At 37.4% G+C, this 22,697-nt stretch overlaps 1 protein-coding gene across 9 annotated transcripts in view; it reads left to right on the top strand.

Annotated features, from left to right (window-relative positions):
• The first annotated feature begins 5,764 nt into the window (after positions 1-5,764).
• LOC127418760 (ralBP1-associated Eps domain-containing protein 2-like) overlaps positions 5,765-22,697 on the top strand; it is a 63,798-nt gene continuing 46,865 nt past the window's right edge. For all 9 annotated transcript variants that reach the window (XR_007893542.1, XM_051659555.1, XM_051659554.1 and 6 more), the window contains exons 1-2: positions 5,765-6,099; positions 22,246-22,369. Coding sequence is in view for 8 of the 9 variants with exons in the window: in XM_051659555.1 (XP_051515515.1) it covers positions 5,920-6,099; positions 22,246-22,369 (304 nt within the window). In the remaining variant the exon portion in view is untranslated. The remainder of the gene's footprint in view (positions 6,100-22,245; positions 22,370-22,697) is intronic.

Below are 22,697 nucleotides of genomic sequence, written 5' to 3'. Positions count from 1 at the left end.
AGATACCTGTGAGTATCAAGGGGGGTACATACCAAGCCTTGGTGGATTCAGGTTGTAATCAAACCTCCATTCCCCAAAGCTTGTTTCAGTCCGAAGCTTTGGATACAGTCTGGTAGGTTAAGGTAAGGTGTGTGCACAGGGATATTCAAAATTACCCTTTAGTGACAGTCATTATTCAACTTCGGGGACAAAAGCATAGTGTCGAGACTGCTGTTAGTCCCTGCCTCTCCCATCCACTAATCTTGGGTACAAATTGGCCAGCGTTTACTACTTTATTAAGGGGAATATTTGTGCATGGGTCCTGCAACAAAGTGTATCGATGTGTGGTGTGTGATTCGCTGGCTGGGGAGGCGGTGCCAGGGCCATCTACATCAGCTCCACATCAGGGGGACGTAAGGAAGGGGGAAGTCTTGGCTTTCCCAGCCCTTAGAGAATTCTCTGCAGGGGATTTATCTCTGGAGCAGATGTGAGACGAGACCCTTAGGCACGCCTTTGACCAAGTGAGTTTGATTGATGGTCAACGCCTCCAGCTAGACATTGCACTCGCATATCCATATTTTTCAATTATCAAGGATCGGTTGTATCGAGTGACGCATGACACTCAGACAAAAGAGGATAGAACCCAATTGTTAATACTGCGGAGCCGTCAGGAAATTAACACAGGAGAATTTGCTCCAGGCTCAAGAACATCAAAGCCGGAACCTGGGTAGCTCAGCGAGTATTGACGCTGACTACCACCCCTGGAGTCATGAGTTTGAATCCAGGGCGTGCTTAGTGACTTCAGCCAGGTCTCCTAAGCAACCAAATTGGCCCGGTTGCTAGGGAGGGTAGAGTCACATGAGATAACCTCTCAATGGGGCACGAGGTAAGTTGTGTGTGGATCGTGGAGAGTAGCATGAGCCTCCACATGCTGTGAGTCACCACGGTGTCATGCACAGCGAACCACGTGATAAGGTGCGTGGATTGACTGTCTCAGAAGTGGAGGCAACTGAGACTTGTCCTCCGCCACCCAGATTGAGGCAAGTCACTACGCCACCACGAGGACTTAGAGCACATTGGGAATTGGGCATTCCAAATTGGGGAGAAAAGGGGAGGAAAAAAAAGCCATCGATTGAGTCACGCCGGTCACTTGTGGAGACCACCTGTCACCATCCCAAGTCACGGAGGTTCAAGGAGAATTCTCCAATGTGTTCTCACCTCTTCCTAGTTGTACAAATCTCATAGAGCAACATATCGAAAGGACCCCAGGGGTAGTGGTACGTAGTCGTCCCTACCGATTACCCAAGCACAAAAAAGAAGTGGTTTGGGAAGAATTAAAAGCCATGCTGTATATGGTGGTAATAGAACAATCCAATAGTGACTGGGCCAGCCTGGCAGTTCTGGTTCCTAAGAGCGACGGCTCGGTCCGGTTCTGTATGGATTATAGAAGTCAATGCAGTGTCTAAATTTGATGTGTACCCGATGCCTCGGATTGATGAGCTGCTCGATCGGTTAGGTGTTGCTCGCTTTTAGTCAACACTGGATATGACAAAGGGATATTGGCAGATCCCCTTACAGTACATACGGTATCTGGGCTTCCGCTTGGGTCATGGGCAGGTGTGGTCCCAAATTGATAAAACCGCAGCAATTGCAGGCTGCCCGAGACCTAAGACCAAAAAGGAGGTGAGATATTACCTGGGGCTGGCTGGCTATTATCGTAGGTTTGTGCCTAATTATTCAACCTTCACCAGCCCGCTGACTGATCTGACTAAAATGGGGGCACCACATCCGGTCCAGTGGATGGAGCCATGTCAGCAGGCATTCATGCTGGTCAAAGCTGCACTTTGCGGCAGGCCGTTATTGCACTCTCCTGACTTCACTCTCCCTTTTATCTTGCAGATGGACTCGTTGGACTGGAGGTTGGGAGTGGTACTGTCTCAGATGGTGGAGGGGGAGGAGTGCCCCGTGCTGTACATTAGTTGCAAGCTCTTGCTGAGGGAGACTAGTTACAGCAGAAGAAGAGACATAGAGAAGGAGTGTTTGGCCATCAAGTGGGTGGTCCTCACCCTCCGGTACTATCTGTGGGTGTGCTTTCACCCTCTGTTCAGACCATGCCCCACTCCAATGGCTCCAACGGGTCACCCATTGGTATCTTGCTCTCCAGCCTTTTAAGTTTGAGGTGGTCCACGGGCAGGGGGTGCAGATGGCTGTTGCGAATTTCCTCTCCAGAAATGTGGGGTGGGTGGAGTAGGTGACAGGCCTGATGGCTCCCCGGCCTGAGTCGGGCGATGGGGGTATGTGGCGATGGGGGCGTGGCCGAGCTAAGTCTATAGAGAGTGAGGCCGGGAGAGGAAGAGCAGTAAGGATTGACACCTGTGGAAAATTATCTCTAACAGCTGTTCTGTGTTGCAGTGAGAGCTGGAGAGGAATAAAACGGCAATCCAGATCACAGGAGGAGGCAGAGTGATGCACATAGTTGAGTTCCTGTATGTGTGCATTGATTGCTGAAAAGCAAACCCTGTTGTGTGTTATACTGAAAAGTATTAAAAAATAAAGACTCACGTGGATTGTTTATCTGGCTCCTGCTTCCTCCTTCACAAAGAGAGCAAGTAAGGTAAGGTAGTATACCAATTAACATTTTGTAATGTAGCATATATATATATATATATATATATATATATATATATATATATATATATATATATATATATATATATATATTCTGTTAAAATGATTAACATTTCTTATAGTATAGTCTTCTAAGCAGCTAGGAAGTGTCAGGCGAGACCATAAATGTGAATTTAAAAGGGGAGCTGCTCGCTCGCCCTGCTTTGATTGTGCACTGCTGTGAAATAATCAAGTGAGATAGTGTGGGAGTGTGTAAACAGCTCTCATGTTTGCTCAGAGGTCTATGAGCACATATGAATGCAAATATGTGTGATTTCTCTTCATCGTAACAGCAGCTGTGCCTGCCTTAACCTGTGTTGTTTTCATCTCTTCGCAGTTGTTTTCCATAATAATACCTGTACTTTCAACGCAATATATAAACATAGGCTGTTTACTGCAGTAAGAAGTGATATCAATATGTATAGGCTATATACAGTATATGTATGAGAATCACTTTGATGCTTTTGAAAGCCTCGCTTTTGACTTGCTGCTTTTTTATATTGTTTTAAGTTTTTGATTGAAGCAAACAGCTTCTTCTGTCTTCCCACTTTCTGAGATAAAAAAATTTCTACAAAAAGCAAATCAAACAAAAAATGAGTTTGATGGTTAACCACTGTCTGACACTGCAAAATGTGGAAACATTTAATGTAGTTAATTCATCACTTAATAAAGAAACCAGGTTTACTCAATCTCTTAGCTTTTTCTAACCTGAATTTATCAGGGGTTTGAAACCTTTAAATATTCAGGGAAGGCCCAACCACAGTTTCAGCCAACACAGGGACCGCCAATATGTACACGGTCAAAAGTATGACTCTAAATTCCAGTGAAACATACAATGGAATTCTGAAATTGTGAAATTGTGTGCTTTCAACTTTGTGTATTTTTTGTGTGTTTTCCACAGAAGAAAGTCGAACAGGTTTGGAACAACATGAGGGTGAGAAAATGATGGCAGAATTTTCATTGGGTAAACTGCCTCTTTAAGCTTCTTTTTTTCTTCACATTTTATCAACATCAGCAAATTCCTAACTGGACATAAAATCATTTGAAACTCTCCCTTCAGAAGAATGAAGCTGTTAGATTGTCATTTGTCACAAATAGGTGTCATAAAATGTTGCATAACAAACAGTATGAACAATTGCTCTCACAAGACAGACAGATAACGAGAACACCCAAGAACTTCCCTCATCAAATCTCTTTATAATGGATAGAGTAAACTGAAGTGACTTACATTTAATGTATACATTCAGTCATCTTGGAGTAACCTGAGGGGATCTTGATCAAGGGGTATGGTAATAGTTCTTCATGGATCAACCCTTTTGAGGTTTAAACCTGCTACCTTTCAGTTACCAGTCTCAATCTTTAACCACTAAGCTGCAGCTTTGAGTTCATTGTGTTGACAAGATGGCTGTAAAGATCTAATTTATTCAAGGACTCTGTATTTATCTTGAAAAGGAAACTTATACAATCAATAATTGATATAATTAATGATAATCATAAACATAAATGATTCATCCACTTAATAAATTATTTAAAATATGTGTGATCTTGTTCATTTGATCTGCTGAGTCAACAACTGAAAGCTCAGACATAGAGGCAAATATAAACATTAAGCCAAATTCACTTCTTGGAATACTTGAAATTCTAATTCATACATTAATTTGTGATGGGTGAAAAGGTATTTTATTCAAATGCAGTTGCAGATAATTAACTGCAGTTGTATATAATGGACAATGTTCTGCATGTTCTTAAGAAGACCTGCTTTATCCTTGTTAGAAAATATAGCCTACATCATCTTAATATTTATATACATTTATGCTACAATATGGTGCTACAAAAAAATAACTACCAGTTTTGTAAGATTTAGCATTAAAAGGCATTTAAAAGAAGCACAGTTTAGACATGTGCAATTATTTATAGGTCAATGACGTGACACTATTAAAAAAAAAAAAAAATTCAGACATTTTAAGTTATTCAAAAATTCATTAAAAATACAATTCACACAAAAAAATTTTTATTGCATCTACTATGATGAACATGCTTAAATTTTTTTAAGTCAGTGTCAAAAATGTCTAAGTGGTGTAAACTTCCATAGACAGTATAAATAAATAGATTAATAAATAAATAATTTATATAAAAAAAGCTGAAAACGTCATTAAAAGTTGAAATTCTTAAAAAAAAAAAAAAAGAAAGAAAGAAATGTTGGCATAACAAATTTGAAATAATATTTTAATAAATACATTTAAAAAATAAGCATTGGAAACAAGCATTAAAATATAAGTAATATTTTGTTTTATATTAATATATAAATATAAAATTAATCTAAAACAAAATATAAAAATGTGTTTTAGGTTAAAATATAAAATATATTTTAAATATTAATATTAACTTTTGTACACTAAATCCAAGTAAGGTGACTTAAACAACATGCAAAAAACAAACAAACAAACAAACAAACAAACAAACAAACACAGAGGAACCTTTTAGACTGTGGGAATTTTAAAAAAATATCAGATATTTTCATATTTTTATGAAAAGGCACATTTCTTCACTTTCCCTAAGAAAAGTCTTGATATTTGTGATTTAAAAGTTCATGATAATTGTACAATGCATTTATTTTGTATTTTTATTTTTTGTACCTTAAAAAAATAGTTTGTTTAAACTTGTTTTAAATGTATGCATATGTTTTACTTAGGTGTATTCAAGGAGTAAGGAAATTATTTTAATACCTTTTACTTAATGGTTACACCACTTGACAATTAAAAGTCATTAAATTAATTTTATTTGTAGAAAATGATATACCGTAAATGTTTCAGAAAAATATATGAAACCAACATGAACACAAAGATTACATTTCTACAAACACATTTTAAACAATCTTATTTGTAAAATACCCTTATAAATTTAGGGGACATAAATAAGAAAAATACCAAATACATTTAAACTTAAAAAATTAATTCAAAATTAAATATGAACCTTAAATAACAATATTTAATATCATTCTAAATATTAACAAAATTTTCCAATATAATCTAAAAACGGTCTATAAAAATAAATCAAAGAGTTTTAGTGTTATTGTGTGGCGCCTCTGTGCGGCTGGATGTGGTACTTCACACGCAGACAGAGAGCGAGTATCAGCAAAGCTTATCTTCAGTTGAGTTTGTGTGTAAAATGTACTAGAGTACCGCAGAGAAGACGCACCTCCCTCCGCCACAGGGCCACGGAGAGGCCGCGCGTGCGTCTGGAGAGCCGGTGTGTGCGGCTGTGCGCACGGGGATGGATCAGGGAGCTGCCGCGGGCACCGGAGGGACCTTCATTTCCCTGAGCGACACTGAGCAGAGATGTTACTCGGGGCTCTACGCGCTGTGCCAGCCCGACAGCACAGGCAAACTAGCGGCGGGGAAGGTGGCGGAGCTGTTCCGGGCGTCGCAGCTGCCGGCGGAGACTCTGCATCAGGTAATCACCGCCGCGCGTGAGGGACGTTCTGTGGGTGTCAGATCTGCTGCTCCTCATGGCGGCATATCAGTTTAATGCCGTGAACATTTGCATTGTGTTCAGGAACGATTAAAGTGAATAGACCTTGAGCCTTGAGGCCATTCTTGGTCAGACACCATCACCATAAAGTACTGTGTGGCGGTACCATGTTATATGGTGCCTTAGATGTAATACTGTATGGTTACATTATTCATGTACCTCGGTATTTACATGGTACTCCAGTAGTTTATATAGTGCATAGACTATACTATACTATGCAACAATGTTTTATAGTATGATATACAGAGTACTGTATGTGCCTATGCTAGATATTAATTGCGATCTATATTCACTTTATACTATATAATCATTTGATAGTATACTAGTACATACATTATAGTTTATATAGTGCATATACTATAGTAAATGCAACAGTATTTTAGAGTAAGATATGTATTGTATATGCTAGATATTATGTATTTGTGTATAATGTGTATTTCACTTATAGTTTATGTAGTGCTTATTTGAAGGATACTAAATAAAATAGTATTTATACTAGATGCTACATTATACTATATATATTATTTCTTTATAGTGTACCCTGTACATACAGTATACTCTTTCTTTATAGTGTACCCTGTACTGTATACCATATGTAGTATGCTGCTCACTTTATATATTCTCAATTTTACTTGTGAGGATAAATACAGTTGAAGTCAGAAGTTTACATACACCTTAGACAAACACATTTAAACTCAGTTTTTCACAATTCCTGACATTTAATCGTAGAAACATTCCCTGTCTTAGGTCAGTTAGGATCACTACTTTATTTTAAGAAAGTGAAATTAATAATAGTCAAGAGAATAATTTATGTCAGCTTTTATTTCTTTCGTCACATTCCCAGTGGCTCAGAAGTTTACATACACTTTGTTAGTATTTGGTAGCATTGATTTTAAATTGTTTAACTTGGGTCAAAACGTTTTTAGTAGCCTTCCACAAGCTTCTCACAATAAGTTGCTGGAATTTTGGCCCATTCCTCCAGACAGAACTGGTGTAACTGTGTCAGGTTTGTAGGCCTCCTTGCTCGCATACACTTTTTCAGTTCTGCCCACAAATGTCCTATCGGACTGAGGTCAGGGCTTTGTGATGGCCACTCCAGTACCTTGACTTTGTTGTCCTTAAGCCATTGTGCCACAACTTTGGAGGTTTGCTTGGGGTCATTGGCCATTTGGAAGACCCATTTGCGACCGAGCTTTAACTTCCTGGCTGATGTCTTGAGATGCTGCTTCAATATATCCACATCATTTTCCTTCCTCATGATGCCATCTATTTTGTGAAGTGCACCAGTCCCTCCTGCAGCAAAGCACCTCCACAACATGACGCTGTCATCCCCATGCTTCACGGCTGGGATGGTGTTCTTCGGCTTGCAAGCTTCAACCTTTTTCCTCCAAACATAACGATGGTCATTATGGCCAAACATTTCGATATTTGTTTCATCAGACTAGAGGAAATTTCTCCATAAAGTAAGATGTTTGTCCCCATGTGCCCTTGCAAACTGTAGTCTGGCTTTTTATGGTGGTTTTGAAGCAGTTGCTTCTTCCTTGCTGAGCAGCCTTTCAGGTTATGTCGATATAGGTCTCGTTTTACTGTGGATATAGATACTTGTCTACCTGTTTCCTCCAGCATCTTCACAAGGTCCTTTGCCGTTGTTCTGGGATTGTTTTGCACTTTTTGCACCAAACTACATTCATCTCTAGGAGAAGAATGCGTCTCCTTCCTGAGTGGTAAGATGGCTGCATGGTCCTGTGGTGTTTATACTTGTGTACTATTGTTTGTACAGATGAACATGGTACCTTCAGGCATTTGGAAATTGCTCCCAAGGATGAACCAGACTTATGGAGGTCCTCAATGTTTTTTTTTTCTGAGATCTTGGCTGATTTGTTTTGGTTTTCCCATGATGTCAAGCAAAGAGGCACTGAGTTTCAAGGTAGGCCTTAAAAACATTCACAGGTACACCTCCAATTCAGTACACCTCCTATCAGAAGCTAACTGCCTAAAGGCTTAACATCATTTTCTGGAATTTCCCAAGCTGCTTAAAGGCACAGTAAACTTAGTGAATGTAAACTTCTGACCCACTGGAATTGTGATGTAGTCAATTAAATGTGAAACAATCTTTCTGTAAACAATTGTTGGAAAAATGACTCATGTAATGCACAAAGTAAATGTCCTAAACGACTTGCCAAAACTATAGTTTGCTAATATGAAATCTGTGGAGTGGTAAAAAAATGAGTTTTAATGACTTCAACCTAAGTGTATGTAAACTTCTGACTTCAACTGTATGGTGTACAGTGTACTACTTATAGTGTACAGCTCATGGCACACACATTAAAGTAAAACCAGTGTAGTGTATAGACCTATTCTATATATATTATTGTATACTACATATATTCTCACTTTACATACTATACTGTAATATACTATACTACAATATATATTGTATTTTATTACATGCTGAATAATACTATAAATACTCATTTGATAGCATACTATCAAATATACTTAGTCTTTAGATGCTAGAGCACACTGCATATTTGTACTTATAGTGTACATGTACTGTTTACTGTTATTGTACACTATATAGTTATTTCACTTTATAGTATACCATACTGTATACTGTTTTGAATTTAATTCCATAGTATACTATATAAACTAATTTGGTAATACAATGTTGTATAACATTATATGTATTGTAAACATTATGTAGCCTATGTAGTACTTTGTAGAAACTCAATTGAAGTTTACTATATAAACTATATAATGTACTGTATATTAGTGATCGACCGATATTGGTTTTTTAATGGCCGATGCCGATATCCAGAAAGCAGGGTGGCCAATAGGCCAATACAATGCCGATATATCACACAATTTTATATAGTAAATAACATAAACATAAAATTGCTAAAAAAAAATAAACTCTTATTTAGCACTATATTTACTCAATTTCACACAAAACTTCAACTTTGTAAAAAAGAATATAAAAAAATTATATTGTATTTTAAATGGTAGATAGCTGCAATTTCTTCTGATTTCTGTTTAGTCATCAAATTTTAGTAATTTATTTGTTTATGAAGAAATGTTTAATATATTAGGAAGAAGGAAATAACAGTACACACAGTAGTCCAGCAACCATGGATGGCATGTCCATGTTAGCAATAGCATTTTCTCAAAAAATACTGAATCAAACCAACTGCACATACAGTACATAGTGAATAACACATTTACTCATAGCACACGTGAAGCGCTTTTACTTTGAAGTTGCTCTCACTCAGCAATCTCCTGACAGTTTAAACGGCCTAGATCGCCTGCTTTGTTTGTCACAGTGTGATGTCATGATTTGTGAATCAGAGGAACTTTTGATCCTGATCCTGAAGTTTTTGATTCTGCTGATAGAATACACGCTTCAGAGGAAGATATTAGATGAATGCTTGACGGGAAGAAAATGCTGGATTTTCATGAGGTTCGTGAATTACATCTTTTAAACGAAAAATCTGCATATTTGCAGACGGTATATACTGTAATAGAAGTTTTATTGCTATTTGCCTTTTATCATTAGAAAAGTTACAGGGAAAAGTTGAGGAGAGACTGTTAGAATACGTGCTTCAGAGGAAGATTTATGAGCATTCCACAGGACACTGGATCTGCTGAAGTTGTGTGAAGTTGGTTTATTACATCTGTTTAAACATCAGTATATGATATTAGTTTTATTGATATTTGCATTTTTATCATTAGACAAGACAGTTAAAAATTACATGGAACTGTTTAGGAGAGAGAGGGAGAATGAAACAGGCGAGCACTTTAACATTATGAGCCGCAGCTCATACATGCGGACCATTTGAATTACACTGTGTAGCACACGAGTCTATTATTGTAGTAACACGATGCATGTAACAGCAAAACGAATCGTGACTGGTTGTTTACATGTCTCAGTCGCTTCACATGCATGCAGGCGATTCTCAACGCCCTCAAGAAACAAATTGGCCAAAGGGGAAAATTTATTGGCCGATGCGATATTTAAAAAATTCTGAATATCGTCCGATTTATCGGCCTCTGTGATATATCGGCCGACCACTACTGTATATACTGTATATTGTAGTATACTATGCATATCCACAGTTGATAGTGTATTGTGAACTACTGTATAGTAGGAATATGGTGGTTATTCAGTTGTATAACTCAAAAGTAATTGCAGTTATTTGATTGTAGTGTCTGGCATTTGGGTAATCAGCTAGATTTGAACATAGTGTCACTAATGTTATTACCATAAAGTATGTCAGTTCTTACGTTTCAGGAAGCATTCCAACTAAGCTTTACTCCTCACAAACATCAGTGTCAGCAATGATAGTTTTTGAAGGAACTATCAAATACCATTGACCAGAGCATTGTGTTTAATTTTGCAGATGTTTGACTGCCTATTGTATTACCAGGCACTTTTTTACAGGAGTAAACAAAAGGACATGTCTTGTGTCATATGACACATAAGTTGAGTCAGGTGAAACATATTTACAGTGTTCAGTCTTGAGGGTTTGTGGATGGTGTTCAGACAAATACTGTTTCAGATTCCAGATTTGGCTGGCCTAACAGATATTTGAATAGCTGTGTGTGTGTAGGAGCGTGAAATGTTCAAATGTGAAATGAGATGACAGGAAGGGTGCTACCTCTTTCACACACAGATAACAGCTCCCAGGACTGACTGTTATGGGCAGTACCCAAAATAATACCTAATTTCACTTGAATAAACTTAAAAAAGTATTGAAGTCTGCACCATGTTAAAGAATCTGTGTAATTAGCCAGCAAGAAGCAGCTGTTTCATAATGAACATATTACAGAATTGCTTAATGATGATTAGGGCTGCACAGTTAATCCAAAAAATAATCGAGATTACAATTACAGCTGCTGCAATTAACTAATCGTGAAAAGTGTCAATAAAAGCATTCCTTAGAACTACTCTCATTACATCAAAATTTAGAATTTTGTGTTGGCAGTTCAGTGTTTGAGCCAGAAGGCTGGCACGGGGTGGCAGCTGCCACCCTAAAAATGAGCTTTGCCACCCCAACTCGGACCCCGCTCGCGTCCTGGAAACGGTGCGCAACAGCTTAATCCATCCGTGTTGCGCATGGTCCAAACGACGTTCCGCCCGTGTCTGGGAGGACACAGCGTTCTGCCTCAGTGGACAAATTCCTAGTCAAAAAATCCTGGACACGCCCCATATAATATTAAAATAAATCGGCAATGAAGTAATCCAGGAGCACATTTCTCAGGTTGTTTTGGAAGTGTAGCCTACAGAAAGAATATGGCTTGCATTTGCCCAACACAAAATTAACAATAATCATGATTACAATATCAAGGGAAATAATCTGCAATTACGATTACATATTTTTTTTTTTTTTTTATAATCATGCAGCCCTAATATTAATAATATAAAATAAAATATATATTTTAGTTGAGCAGAACAAGTGGTCCTTGTTCATGAAACACTTAGGCCTATATTTAGCATTGGGAATTCATTTGAGTTAGTTCATTCGGACAGTTAATGTAAAATGCACTAGGAAAAAAGTTAAATAAAAAAATCACTTAGATTTATTGTTGGGAACTCCAATTCTGTTCATGTAAATTAACTAGTTCACTCAAATGATTCACTGATTCACTTGATCCCCGCACAGCCTTAAAGGGACTTTGCCTTCCTTTTTTATGCAAAATATTGATTTAGTTAATTACTGCTGTTCATGACAACTTTTCAACTTGAGTTATATAAAATATGGTGTTTTCTAGTTTTATTTATATTTTGTATAAATGTATATGATCAAAATAATGTTGTCACCCTAATTAAATTATAGCATTTAACTGTTAGCTGTTTTTTTCATTTTATTTTAAAGAGCAACTTGACTCTAGTTTAACCACTTTAAGTTATGAGTAGCTTGTAGCTTGGGAAGCTACAGTTTCAAAGCAGCTTCCCCAACACGGTGCTGCTCTACGTCAAAATATTACGTGATTCTAGTACGCATTAGTGGCTCACCTGAATGCATGATCTCACCTTCTCTTAGTTTACACGCATCTACCTGCAGTCTGTAAAAGTACAAACACTTTTTTTTTTTTTTTAACCCTTTCATACGTACCTTTCATACTGTCCTTTTCTGCATATTGTGGCCCCCTTCGGCATATCGCGGTGCCATTTTGTGTCCCTCTTCAGCCAGTCGGGGCCCGTTCGGCATAACGCTGTGGCCTGTTTCAGCTTATTGCCGCCCGTTTGGCCTCGTTTCGCAGCCGGCCCACCGGGAAAAGTCCCGCTTCTCCCTATGGCCAGTCCGCCCATGCGCGCGCGCGCACACACACACACACACACACACACACACACACACACACACACACACACACAATGTCTTAGATGTCAAACAGTGCATATAGGCAAACTGGACTACTGATATTATTTGTTGATTTGTTTTTTACAGCTATAAAAAATAAGTAAAACAAATACAGTACAGCAGACATAACTCATTTGTTCACATGTTTACTATATTATATACAGTTTTTTTATGACAAGAAATCATAAAATAAAATAAAAAAAATTTTTTGTCTACACTCTGCCCCCTCTAGCAGCTTTGCAGTATCGTGTGCAAAAATAACTCACTCCATGGGGTACTGCAGGGGAATTTAGACCCTACCCATGAAAAGGTTAAATCTTAAGAAATGTAATTATATATTGTAATTTTATATATATATATATATATATATATATATATATATATATATATATATATATATATATTTTATCTTTGCTTCTGGCCTTATGCCACAGAACAATATTTCATACACAGTTACAGACACAATTTTGTTTGTGTAAAAATAAACAGTAATTACTGTATTAGCTCAACTGTGTTTCTCAGCAGGCGTTGGCATGGTTTACTGCTGCAGTGCGTCGTGGGAGTCCGCTCATTATGTTCCTGCACATACAGGAAGTCCAGCTTGTCTTTCTGCTCTGTTTCCTTTCCGTTTGTCCTGGCTTGGTGACCCACACTAACTTAATCCCTGACAGACAGTCAAACACACATTCTCGCACACCCATATGCGCAAACATAATTTGGAAAGAAAAAAGTTGTGTTAACCAACAATATCATAGTCTACTTTTCACGATCCAGTCATATCCAGATGGATAAAATGAAGTCCCGCCCAACAATATTTCCCACAGAATATTCTGTTCCACCCAAATATAGGTCACATTTTGAATGTTAAACGCATTGCAAATCTGCAGTATCTGTGGTATGCTGTGGATGGATCAGGATGGTCGACCAGTTGTCCAACAATCTACTAAACGGTTAGTGAGGTTGACCCTAAAATACTTGTTTGATTGGTGTCTGCCGGATACTAGGGTTGTGTAAAAATTTTAGTGCAGTACCTGTATTAAAGGAGCTTCAGATGTTAGTGCTTCTCATGTGTTGATGTCAAACACACTGAAGAAGATCCGTAAAGTTCTCGTGTTTGTGTATGTATCCGCTTTTTCCATTTTTCCATTTTTCCATTCGGATGGTTATTTCCATTTTAAGCTGCTCGAAACCGGTAAAGTACAAACTGGCAGGTGGGGGTTGGTGCTTCACTGCTGTCCGAGACACATTCAGGACGAATTACTGTTTACACCTCAAATGCAATGCGGTCACATGTGTTTTTGACCATATTTGTATGTGGGTTTTGTGATCCGATCACAAATCGTTTTAGACCCTGTTTAGACCTGTGTTTAGCGCTGATCACATGTGATCGGATCACCAAATGCATTTTAATACCAGGTGTAATACCAGGTATTAGTGTCATTGTGACACTAATAGTGTATTTAGTCTCAGTCTCAAGGTGTATTCAAACTGATAGCGACCAAAGTTATTCATTTTTTTAGTTTTGCCGACAAAGTTTTGGGGACTTCAGGCAACAAGAGCAACAGGAACCATTGGTGATGCGACAAAGTTGAGCACAGTTTAACTTTATGCAAATGTAATTATGTAATATGGGAGTGCAGACAGTGAGGCTCACATGATCCACTTCCTGATACAACCTGTATTTTCACAAAAAATGTCCTTATTTATGACCTCAATTCCCAAAAAGTTGGGACAGTTTGGAAAATGCCAATGAAAACAAAAAGGAGTAATTTGTAAATTCGATTCTCCCTGTGCTATATTGAAAGCACTACAACACATTATTTGATAGTTTACTTGTGAATTTAATTATTTTTTTGAAAATATGCACTCATTTCAAATCACATGATTGCAACAAGCTCCAAAAAAGTTGGGACAGTCGAGTGTTTACCACTGTGTAACATCACCATTTCTTCTAATTACACTTTTGGGCACTGAAGATAAAAGTTTGTTAAGTTTAGCAAGCAGAATTTTCCTCCATTCATCCATTATGCAGGTTTTCAACTGTGCAGTAGTACAGGGCCTTCTCAGATGTGCAAGTTACCCATGCCACTGACACACCCTCATACCATTACAGACACTGGCTTTCATACCTGACGCTGATAACAGCTTGGATGGTCCTTTTCCTCTTTGGCCCAGAGAACACGACGGCTGTTTTTTAAAAAATATATATATATATATATATATTTGAAATGTGGACTCGTCGGACTACAAAACAAGATTTCATTGTTCTACTTCCCATCTCAAATGAGACGGAGCCCAAAAAAGTAATCGGCACTTCTGGACAGTGTTGATATATGGCTTCTCCTTTGCGTAGTAAAGCCTTAACTTGCATCTGTGGATGCAGCGGCGGATGGGGCTGACTGAAGTTTTCCCGAGCCAATGTCATGATATCCATTACAGACGCATCATAGTTTTTAAGACAGTAACGTTTGATATCATATCACATCTTGTTTTGTGGTCCGACAAGTCCACATTTCGAATATTTTGAAGTGGTTTTCAGCCTTTCCCTTTACACACCGAGATTTGACCAGATTCCTTGAATCTTTAAATTGTATTGTGCGCTGTAGAGGGTGGAATACCCAAAATCTTTCCAATTGTCTTTGGGGAACATTGTTCTCAAAGCGCTGGGTTATTTGCTAACGCATCTGTTGACACATTGGCGAGCCTCGACCCATCCTTGCTCTTGAAGGACTAGGCTTTTTTTGGAGGCTTCTTTTATAACTGTTTAACATCACCTTGTTATTTCAACTTGTCAGGTTGTTATAAGTCCTAAATTGCTCCTGTCTTTTTGGAATGTGTTGCAAGCATCAGTTTCAGAAAATGTCCCGTATCCCATCACCTATTGTCACGTGTTTAGTGTCAGGGTGTATCGGTTGGAGTCAGGGTGTATCGGTTCAATGGGAAACCTAAATTTGACAAAGTTTGCAAGGCTTGCTTCCACGAGATATCCAAGATAGCTTTCTTTTTAGATGAAGCATCAAAGAATATCAGCACAGTCTAGTACAGCTGTACTCCAGGATGATTTAAGCAGTTCTTCATGTAATTCTGTTCACCTGGATACTTCTGGATACACACTGAAATCACAGGTGTTGCATAGATTTAGTGGCTGTCTTTAGTGGCTGTCTGTTGTGGGACTTGTACCCGTTTAGTTTTCTGTATGTCTCTTACTGTGTCGGCACATTGACTGCATGACTAAAGAGCAGCAAACATAAACTCACTCTATTTTTTGTTGTATTTTTAGTAGTTGTAAAATGGATATAGACTCAATTTGTCACTCAAACTTTTTTGTGGACAGTGTGGCTTTGATTGTAGTATTTAGGATTGGGCAATAATTCAATAATTAAAAAAAAAAATCATAATTTAAGAATTGTCTCCTTTTCAATCCACGCCCCACACAATGTTGAACTGGAATTTGAATTTGAATTACTGAAAGTAGAATTTACCGAATTGCAATTCAAAGAAATTCAACACAATCTCACAATAGAGGACATTCGATAGCCCAACACAACAACAAAATGGGCAAGAATAGACTTCTTTAGTGTTCTGTTCATGATTTTCATCTTGTAAGTCTGCTTTATGTTGTTCTTCCACTATGGTCCAAATAAAGTTTTTAATACAATAACATATATTGGTGTTTCTTCACCAGCACAGTATACATTTTCTAGTAGGTTAGTTACGTGTGACAGCAGTGTGTATGCTGTAGACACAGCCATCTACTGTATGGGATTTTTAAAGACATCGCTTATCCCTTGCATGCGAATTGACGGTAAATATTACTGATGTCCGCAGTAATAATTACTTTACAGACATATGTCAGGAAAACTAATCCTGTCCGAATAGGGCTTTAGCTACACTTCTTGTCTAACCAATGTTGAAATAATTAAAGCCATGCTGCTTACCATGGCAGCAGTGAAAAGTCACTTTCTCCTTTTTTTTGCCTATTTAATTGTATGCAATTTTGCCTACTTTTGAAAATATTAAATAGCCATTCAAAACTTGATGGTGAACTGTGGCGCTCATATGTGAAAGCGATCAGTAATGGAATAATTTGAGTTTGGGCAGGAGATTAATGTAAACACAGATATCAGATACGAGTCGTGTCTTCAATGAATGTAAACAGGCAGGACAAAAAATTGGATTCGGTCAAAAGATCGGATCTGTGCATTAAGCCTTTTAGTGTAAATGCAGCCTTATGTACTTTGGAGCTAGACCATTCAAAACTTTGGAAGTAATTTACAGAATTTTAAAATGAATACGAAACTTAACAGGTAGCCAATGTAACACAGATAAAATGGGGCTGATATGATCCTATTTCTTGGTTCTAGTTAGCACTCTAGCTGCTGCATTTTGAACAAGTTTATTTATTAAACCTGCAGGACATCTACCTATTAATGCATTACAATAATCTTGTAAATAATCTAGTAATTGTGAAATTTCGTCAGGTTTCGAAGAAATATAAAGTTGGGTATCATCAGCAAATGCGATGAGGCCCTAAAACTGATCCCTGTGGCACTCCATACTTAACTTTAATCTGACAGCTCCTCATTTACACAGACGAAGTGGTGGCAGTCAGAAAAATAGGACGTAAACCAAGCTAATGCCTGTCCTAGAAATCTAATATAAAACCTAAATGTTACTGTAACGTCAACAAATTAAGAAAAATCAACCTCTGGGACATGTAATTGCCTGAAGTTGAAGAAACGCTCAAATATAAACTAAATATAAATTTCTGTAAGTGGCTTTCAAAAATGTAATGTTTTTGGAAATACCTCATGTTGATTCTACCTCCTTAAATTCAAATTCAATTGTTACAATTCTGCATCCTGTTTGCCACCTCAATTCAAATTCAGGAACTGATATGGAATTAAAAGGCATACTCGATTCAATTCTGAACGACTAGTAAGAAGGCATAATGCTTGGAGATTTTTCAGTTTTTTAATGGGCCTAATGACAGACACGTGCTTTATTTCAACACATAGCATCTGAAATCTCCATTAATCACACATAAAGTTCCTTCCTCAAATGCATTCAGCCTTCACTGGACCAGATTGAACTGTTGGACAGCAGCTGTAGGTGTAGCGACTGAAGTCACTGGCATCTGCTGGTTTATGTGTTGTTTCTCAGAATCCCCTAGGGCGTAATACTGGTCGTGGCATTATCTGCCAGCGTGTCTGATACAACTAAACAAACCCTGATATAATGCAAGGTTCTAGGTTTTTATGTCCTCTGTAAATATGCATTGGCATGTGCTTAAACTCATTACAAAATATTATAAAATAGACAATCTATTTACAGTATATTCAATAACAGGCAGCATTTGCTTTCATAAACAGTGTTCCACAGAAATGTTAATAAACAGGGTAACATAATAAATGTCTTTTGCGACAAATAATCATTTGAAGATCAAGCATATGAGTTGTGATTTCAATACATGTACTGTATGTATGTACAGTACTGTGCAAAAGTCTTAAGCACATAAGATGTTACACAAAAACATTTATCTTAAGATAGTTATGGATATCTTCAGCTTTAGTGTGTCAATAGGAAATATACATTTTAGACTTCCAAACAATAATTTTGTAAATAGTATAGATTAGAATAGAAGAACAGGGAGCCCTACAACAGATAACATGGTCCCCACAGACCCCCTACTGAACATTGAGTCAGTCTGGGATTAAATGAAGAGACAGAAGCAATTGAGACAGCCTAAATAGATAGAAGAACTGTGGCGAATTCTCCAAGAAGCTTGGAACATCCTATCTGCCAACAACCAAGAAAAATAGTGTCCAGGTGTACCCAGGAGAATTGGTGCTGTTTTAAAAGCAAAGGTGGTCACACCGAATATTGATTTAGCTTTTTTATGTTTACTGGACTTTGTATGACATTAAATGATAAATGAAAACTATTTATGGCATTATTTTTGAAGACATCCTCACTATGCAACATTTTTCACCAGTGCCTAAAACTTTTACACAGTACTGTATATTTATGGATGTTTCTTCAAATTCGGGCACTTTCATGGCATAGGGGTTGGTTTTTGTTAACTTGTTACTTTTTGTTACACAAATTTAAAATAACTAAACTATTTACCAGGCCTTCATTATTTATTTTTGGTAATTTTTAAATACCTTTTTTTGTGTAAATAAATAATATTAAACTATAGAATCCATTATAAAAATACATAGTATTGCTTATTTAAAACTATAATAATCTAAACAAAGAGTGAAATAAACAAACCATTTGAATATTTATTGTGAGAAAAGGATTTCTTTCGATTTTTCCAAAATTCTAGCAGTTGTGGCATCATTTTGCCACACCTAACAATTTTGCCCCTAATAAAGTTTTTCAAAAGTTAATGCACTTGTTAACTAAGTCGACAAATGTGTCAGTGAAGAACATTTTTAAGATTAAATATGAGACAAGTGATAAAAAAGCAAAACAAAGAAAACTGAAGGTAAATATCACCTAGGAGCTGAGTAGTTTAGCCATTATTCTTGCGATTAGCCATAGCAAGACTTTTCATAACTAAAAAAGTGCCAAAAAGTGCTAAAAAAAGTGCTAAAAGTGCTTAAAGTTGAAGAAACTGAAAGAGGCTATAATGACACAATGCATTGAAAATTGTTTACAATATGGTAATCTACAATATCTTGAAATAAACAGATCTTAATCTTTGCAGAATATGTAGTTCATATTTAAATTGGCCTTTTAATGATTACTATTTTATATTAATTTTTTTTACCATACAATACTTAGTTTTGTATAAACAAATTGTAAAATTATTTATGCTCATACAAATCATACCTGCCAACACTCCCGATTTTACCGGGTTTCTCCCATTTTTCCACCTCTCCTCCAGCTGTACTCCCGTTTTACAATTTCTCCCAATAAACTCACGATTTTCCACATCCACACTTTGCATACAGGATCGTCCCGTATTTAATTATGAAATGATGTGTCCCATATCGAATCAATACGGGATGCAATTTGTCCCATAAGCTGGTCAGATGGCGTCACGGTGAAATCGTTCCAGATCGCTATTTTAACTTTTCATACGGTGGGTATGGGGGTGTGGTAAGGGACCATCTGAAAAGTCCACACATTGTGCTAAAACTGGATTTTTTTAAATTGAAAAACAGAAGTTCAATATAAATGTTCATTATGATGTACAAAATTACATAGATCCAACAATATATGAATACAGTCACTGAGTCATAAAGACAAGAAATACAGGTGAAGGGAAAAAAAGAAATAATTAAAATAAATTAAATAAAAAAAACATATATGAACCCACACAGATCACAAATGTATACATAAATAAAATAAAGATAAATAATCGAAGACATAAATAGAATAAAAAAAATGTATAAGTCATGGGTCATGAAATTTCTCAGCATATAAGAAAGGATATGCACTTTCTAAAACTGTGAAGGATGTGGTAAGGGACCATCTGAATACATGGTCAATTTCTTGGTATTATTAATCTTCAATGTAGTATTACCGACCGGTACTGTCACTCTCTATACGCATATTACGCAGTCTGCGTAGGGCACGTACTCCCTACGGGCACATCAGAAACTCCACCGGCTGCTGTTCCTCGCATATACGAACCACGTAACCCCCCCCCCCCCCCCAAAAAATATCTCTATTTTACACAGTCTGATGTTGGCAGGTATGATACAGATGGAAACACAACTCAAGGTGATCGACAGGGAAATTAAAATGACTGAATTCAAATCTGCAACTCTCTTGTTTGAATCAGTCTGATTTTATGGAATTTAAAGTTCCACAGTGCTCTGTAATGAGCCATCAGCACTACAGGAACCTTAGCAGAACACAACAGTGATGGATCGTTCATGAACAGTTTGTTCATTTTGAATGAATCTTTTATGTGACTCAGAAGAACGAGTAGTCTCAGAGAGTGATTTGTTCGTTTTGTGTTGGCTGTGCATGCGCATTGCGCAACCTCCGTTCGTTTGTTACGTGAAAACTGCATAGGCGCTGTACAGGAAACAGAAATGATTAGTTCACCTTTCAACTCTTTTGGTCCGCGTCGTTCGCTCTTTTGTCACATGACAGCACTATACGCTATGCATTGCTCACACTGGAAACAGAAAGGATTAGTTCACCTCTCGAGTCATCTGGTCTGAGTCTTTCATTCTTTTGTCATGTGACAGCCGTATATAGCGATTACAGCTGTCATGTGACAAAAGAACGAATGACTCGGACAAGAAGATTCAAACCAGTGATGAACTAATCTTTCTGTTTCTTATCATTGGATGCATTATCATTTTTCCTTATTGGGTCTATAATCAAAGTTTGCGTAAGTAGATGTGTTGGGGGGGATTTGGCTATTGAAAATGTAACATTTTAATTTAATTCTGCTTAAATGAACAAAATGAACGAAATGACTTGAATAAAGGTTCGTGGAACGAGACTCAAAGATCCAAGTCAGTAAAATGATCCGATCTTCCCATCACTAGAACACAATCAATAATCTCCATACCTAGTCAAACAGGAACGTTGAGTCAATGTTTGGATAGATCTTCAGATAATGTTTGCAAAGTGAAGGGAACGCAGTTGGTGAAATTATTTACTGTAGACAATTCAAGAAATTATGCAAGCATAACCTTACTTGCATTGAGAAAAGACAAATTCTGATATTTTTCATTTATTTTGCTTACGCCATTGTGCTATTATTATAACCTGAAGTTGTTGCCTACTGAAACTTGACGAGAAGTTTGTTTTTATGAGTAAGGAAACAAGTTTTGCTTGAACAGCAAAACATGCTGTCTTTTCAACACGGGCAACAGATATAGGATATACATAACAGCACACAACACAATGTGCTGCTATTTAAAGTGCACAGATCTTTTCCTGTGAGTAAGTGAGAAGAAGTTTACAATGCATCACGGCTGAGCTGAACTCTATTGATTATGTCTGTATGGAAGGATGGATTTCAGCTCTGCATGGAGTGCTTCAACAATAATGACTCTAACAGAGAAACTACTGTGGGAGTTCTGCTCTTTTCCCAAGAGGAAACATTTGTGTATGTCTCATGGTTTGGGATAGGGCTAAGATTTAGACTTGGGTTCAGGGGTTTGATTTATTGATTTAAAGTCAACATGAATTGATGATGAAAAGATGATGTACGATTTCTTATCTCTGCTGTCATTACGATGCTAGTTTTTAATTATAAGAGCCAGGGCCGTTTCTTGCTATAAGCGGGCGCTTAGGGCCCCGAGCCTCCAGGGGGCCCTGCAAAGCAATGAATTTTTTATTTTTAAAAGCTGCAAGTAAGACTCAGGCAGCTGTTATGGCTCAGTTAGATAGGGGGCCCCCCTTGTGGCATGAGAGGGAAGGGAGCCTCCAAGTAGGATTTCATTAGGACCCCCATAAGCTCAGAAACGGCCCTGATAAGAGCTCAGATACAGGTGAAATTCAGTTTGTTTTGAACACAGTTTATAATCAGTTGCATATTCTTGTAGTACCAAAAATGAGGATTAGAAATTATATTTTCAATTTCCCCCATTAGCAATTATGCTAATTAAGATTTGACTTCACATTAATAAATGCTTTTAAAATGTTGCAATGTTAAAATATAGTCAATTTGATGTTAAGTCTCAGTCATTACCCCTCATTAATGTTTTTAAACATTCTCTCTTGCTAACAGATAACTGAGGCGTGTGGCGCTAAGCGGCTAGGCTACTTCGGATGTGGACAGTTCTACATAGCTTTGAAGCTGTTGGCCGCGGTGCAGACTGGTCTGCCGGTACGTCTGGAGAGCATCGCAGGAGGTAAATCTTCAACAGTGTTGGGGATGAACTAACTAAAAGTTGTGATGCTACTAATTTTAGCAAACTTTTTCAGCAGTGTGACAGTAGCGCAGTTATTTTCAGAGTAGCTTTTCTAGTAGATACTTTTTCCAGTGAGTAGTTGTGTTGCGTGGCAAAACACTACATCACTGTTTTATGTCACATTATTTGCACACGCAGCTTTACAGCCAAATGAACAGAGGCATTGGCGATAATCAAACATGCTCGCCTTGCGAAGCATTGTGAAGTCAGTTTAATTTTAATGAATCGGTTCATTCAGACGAATCATTTTAAATGCACTGGTTCAAAA

Source organism: Myxocyprinus asiaticus, chromosome 28, assembly GCF_019703515.2.
Source record: "Myxocyprinus asiaticus isolate MX2 ecotype Aquarium Trade chromosome 28, UBuf_Myxa_2, whole genome shotgun sequence".
Taxonomy (NCBI): Eukaryota; Metazoa; Chordata; class Actinopteri; order Cypriniformes; family Catostomidae; genus Myxocyprinus; species Myxocyprinus asiaticus.
This window is presented reverse-complemented; position numbering and strand designations above follow the sequence as displayed.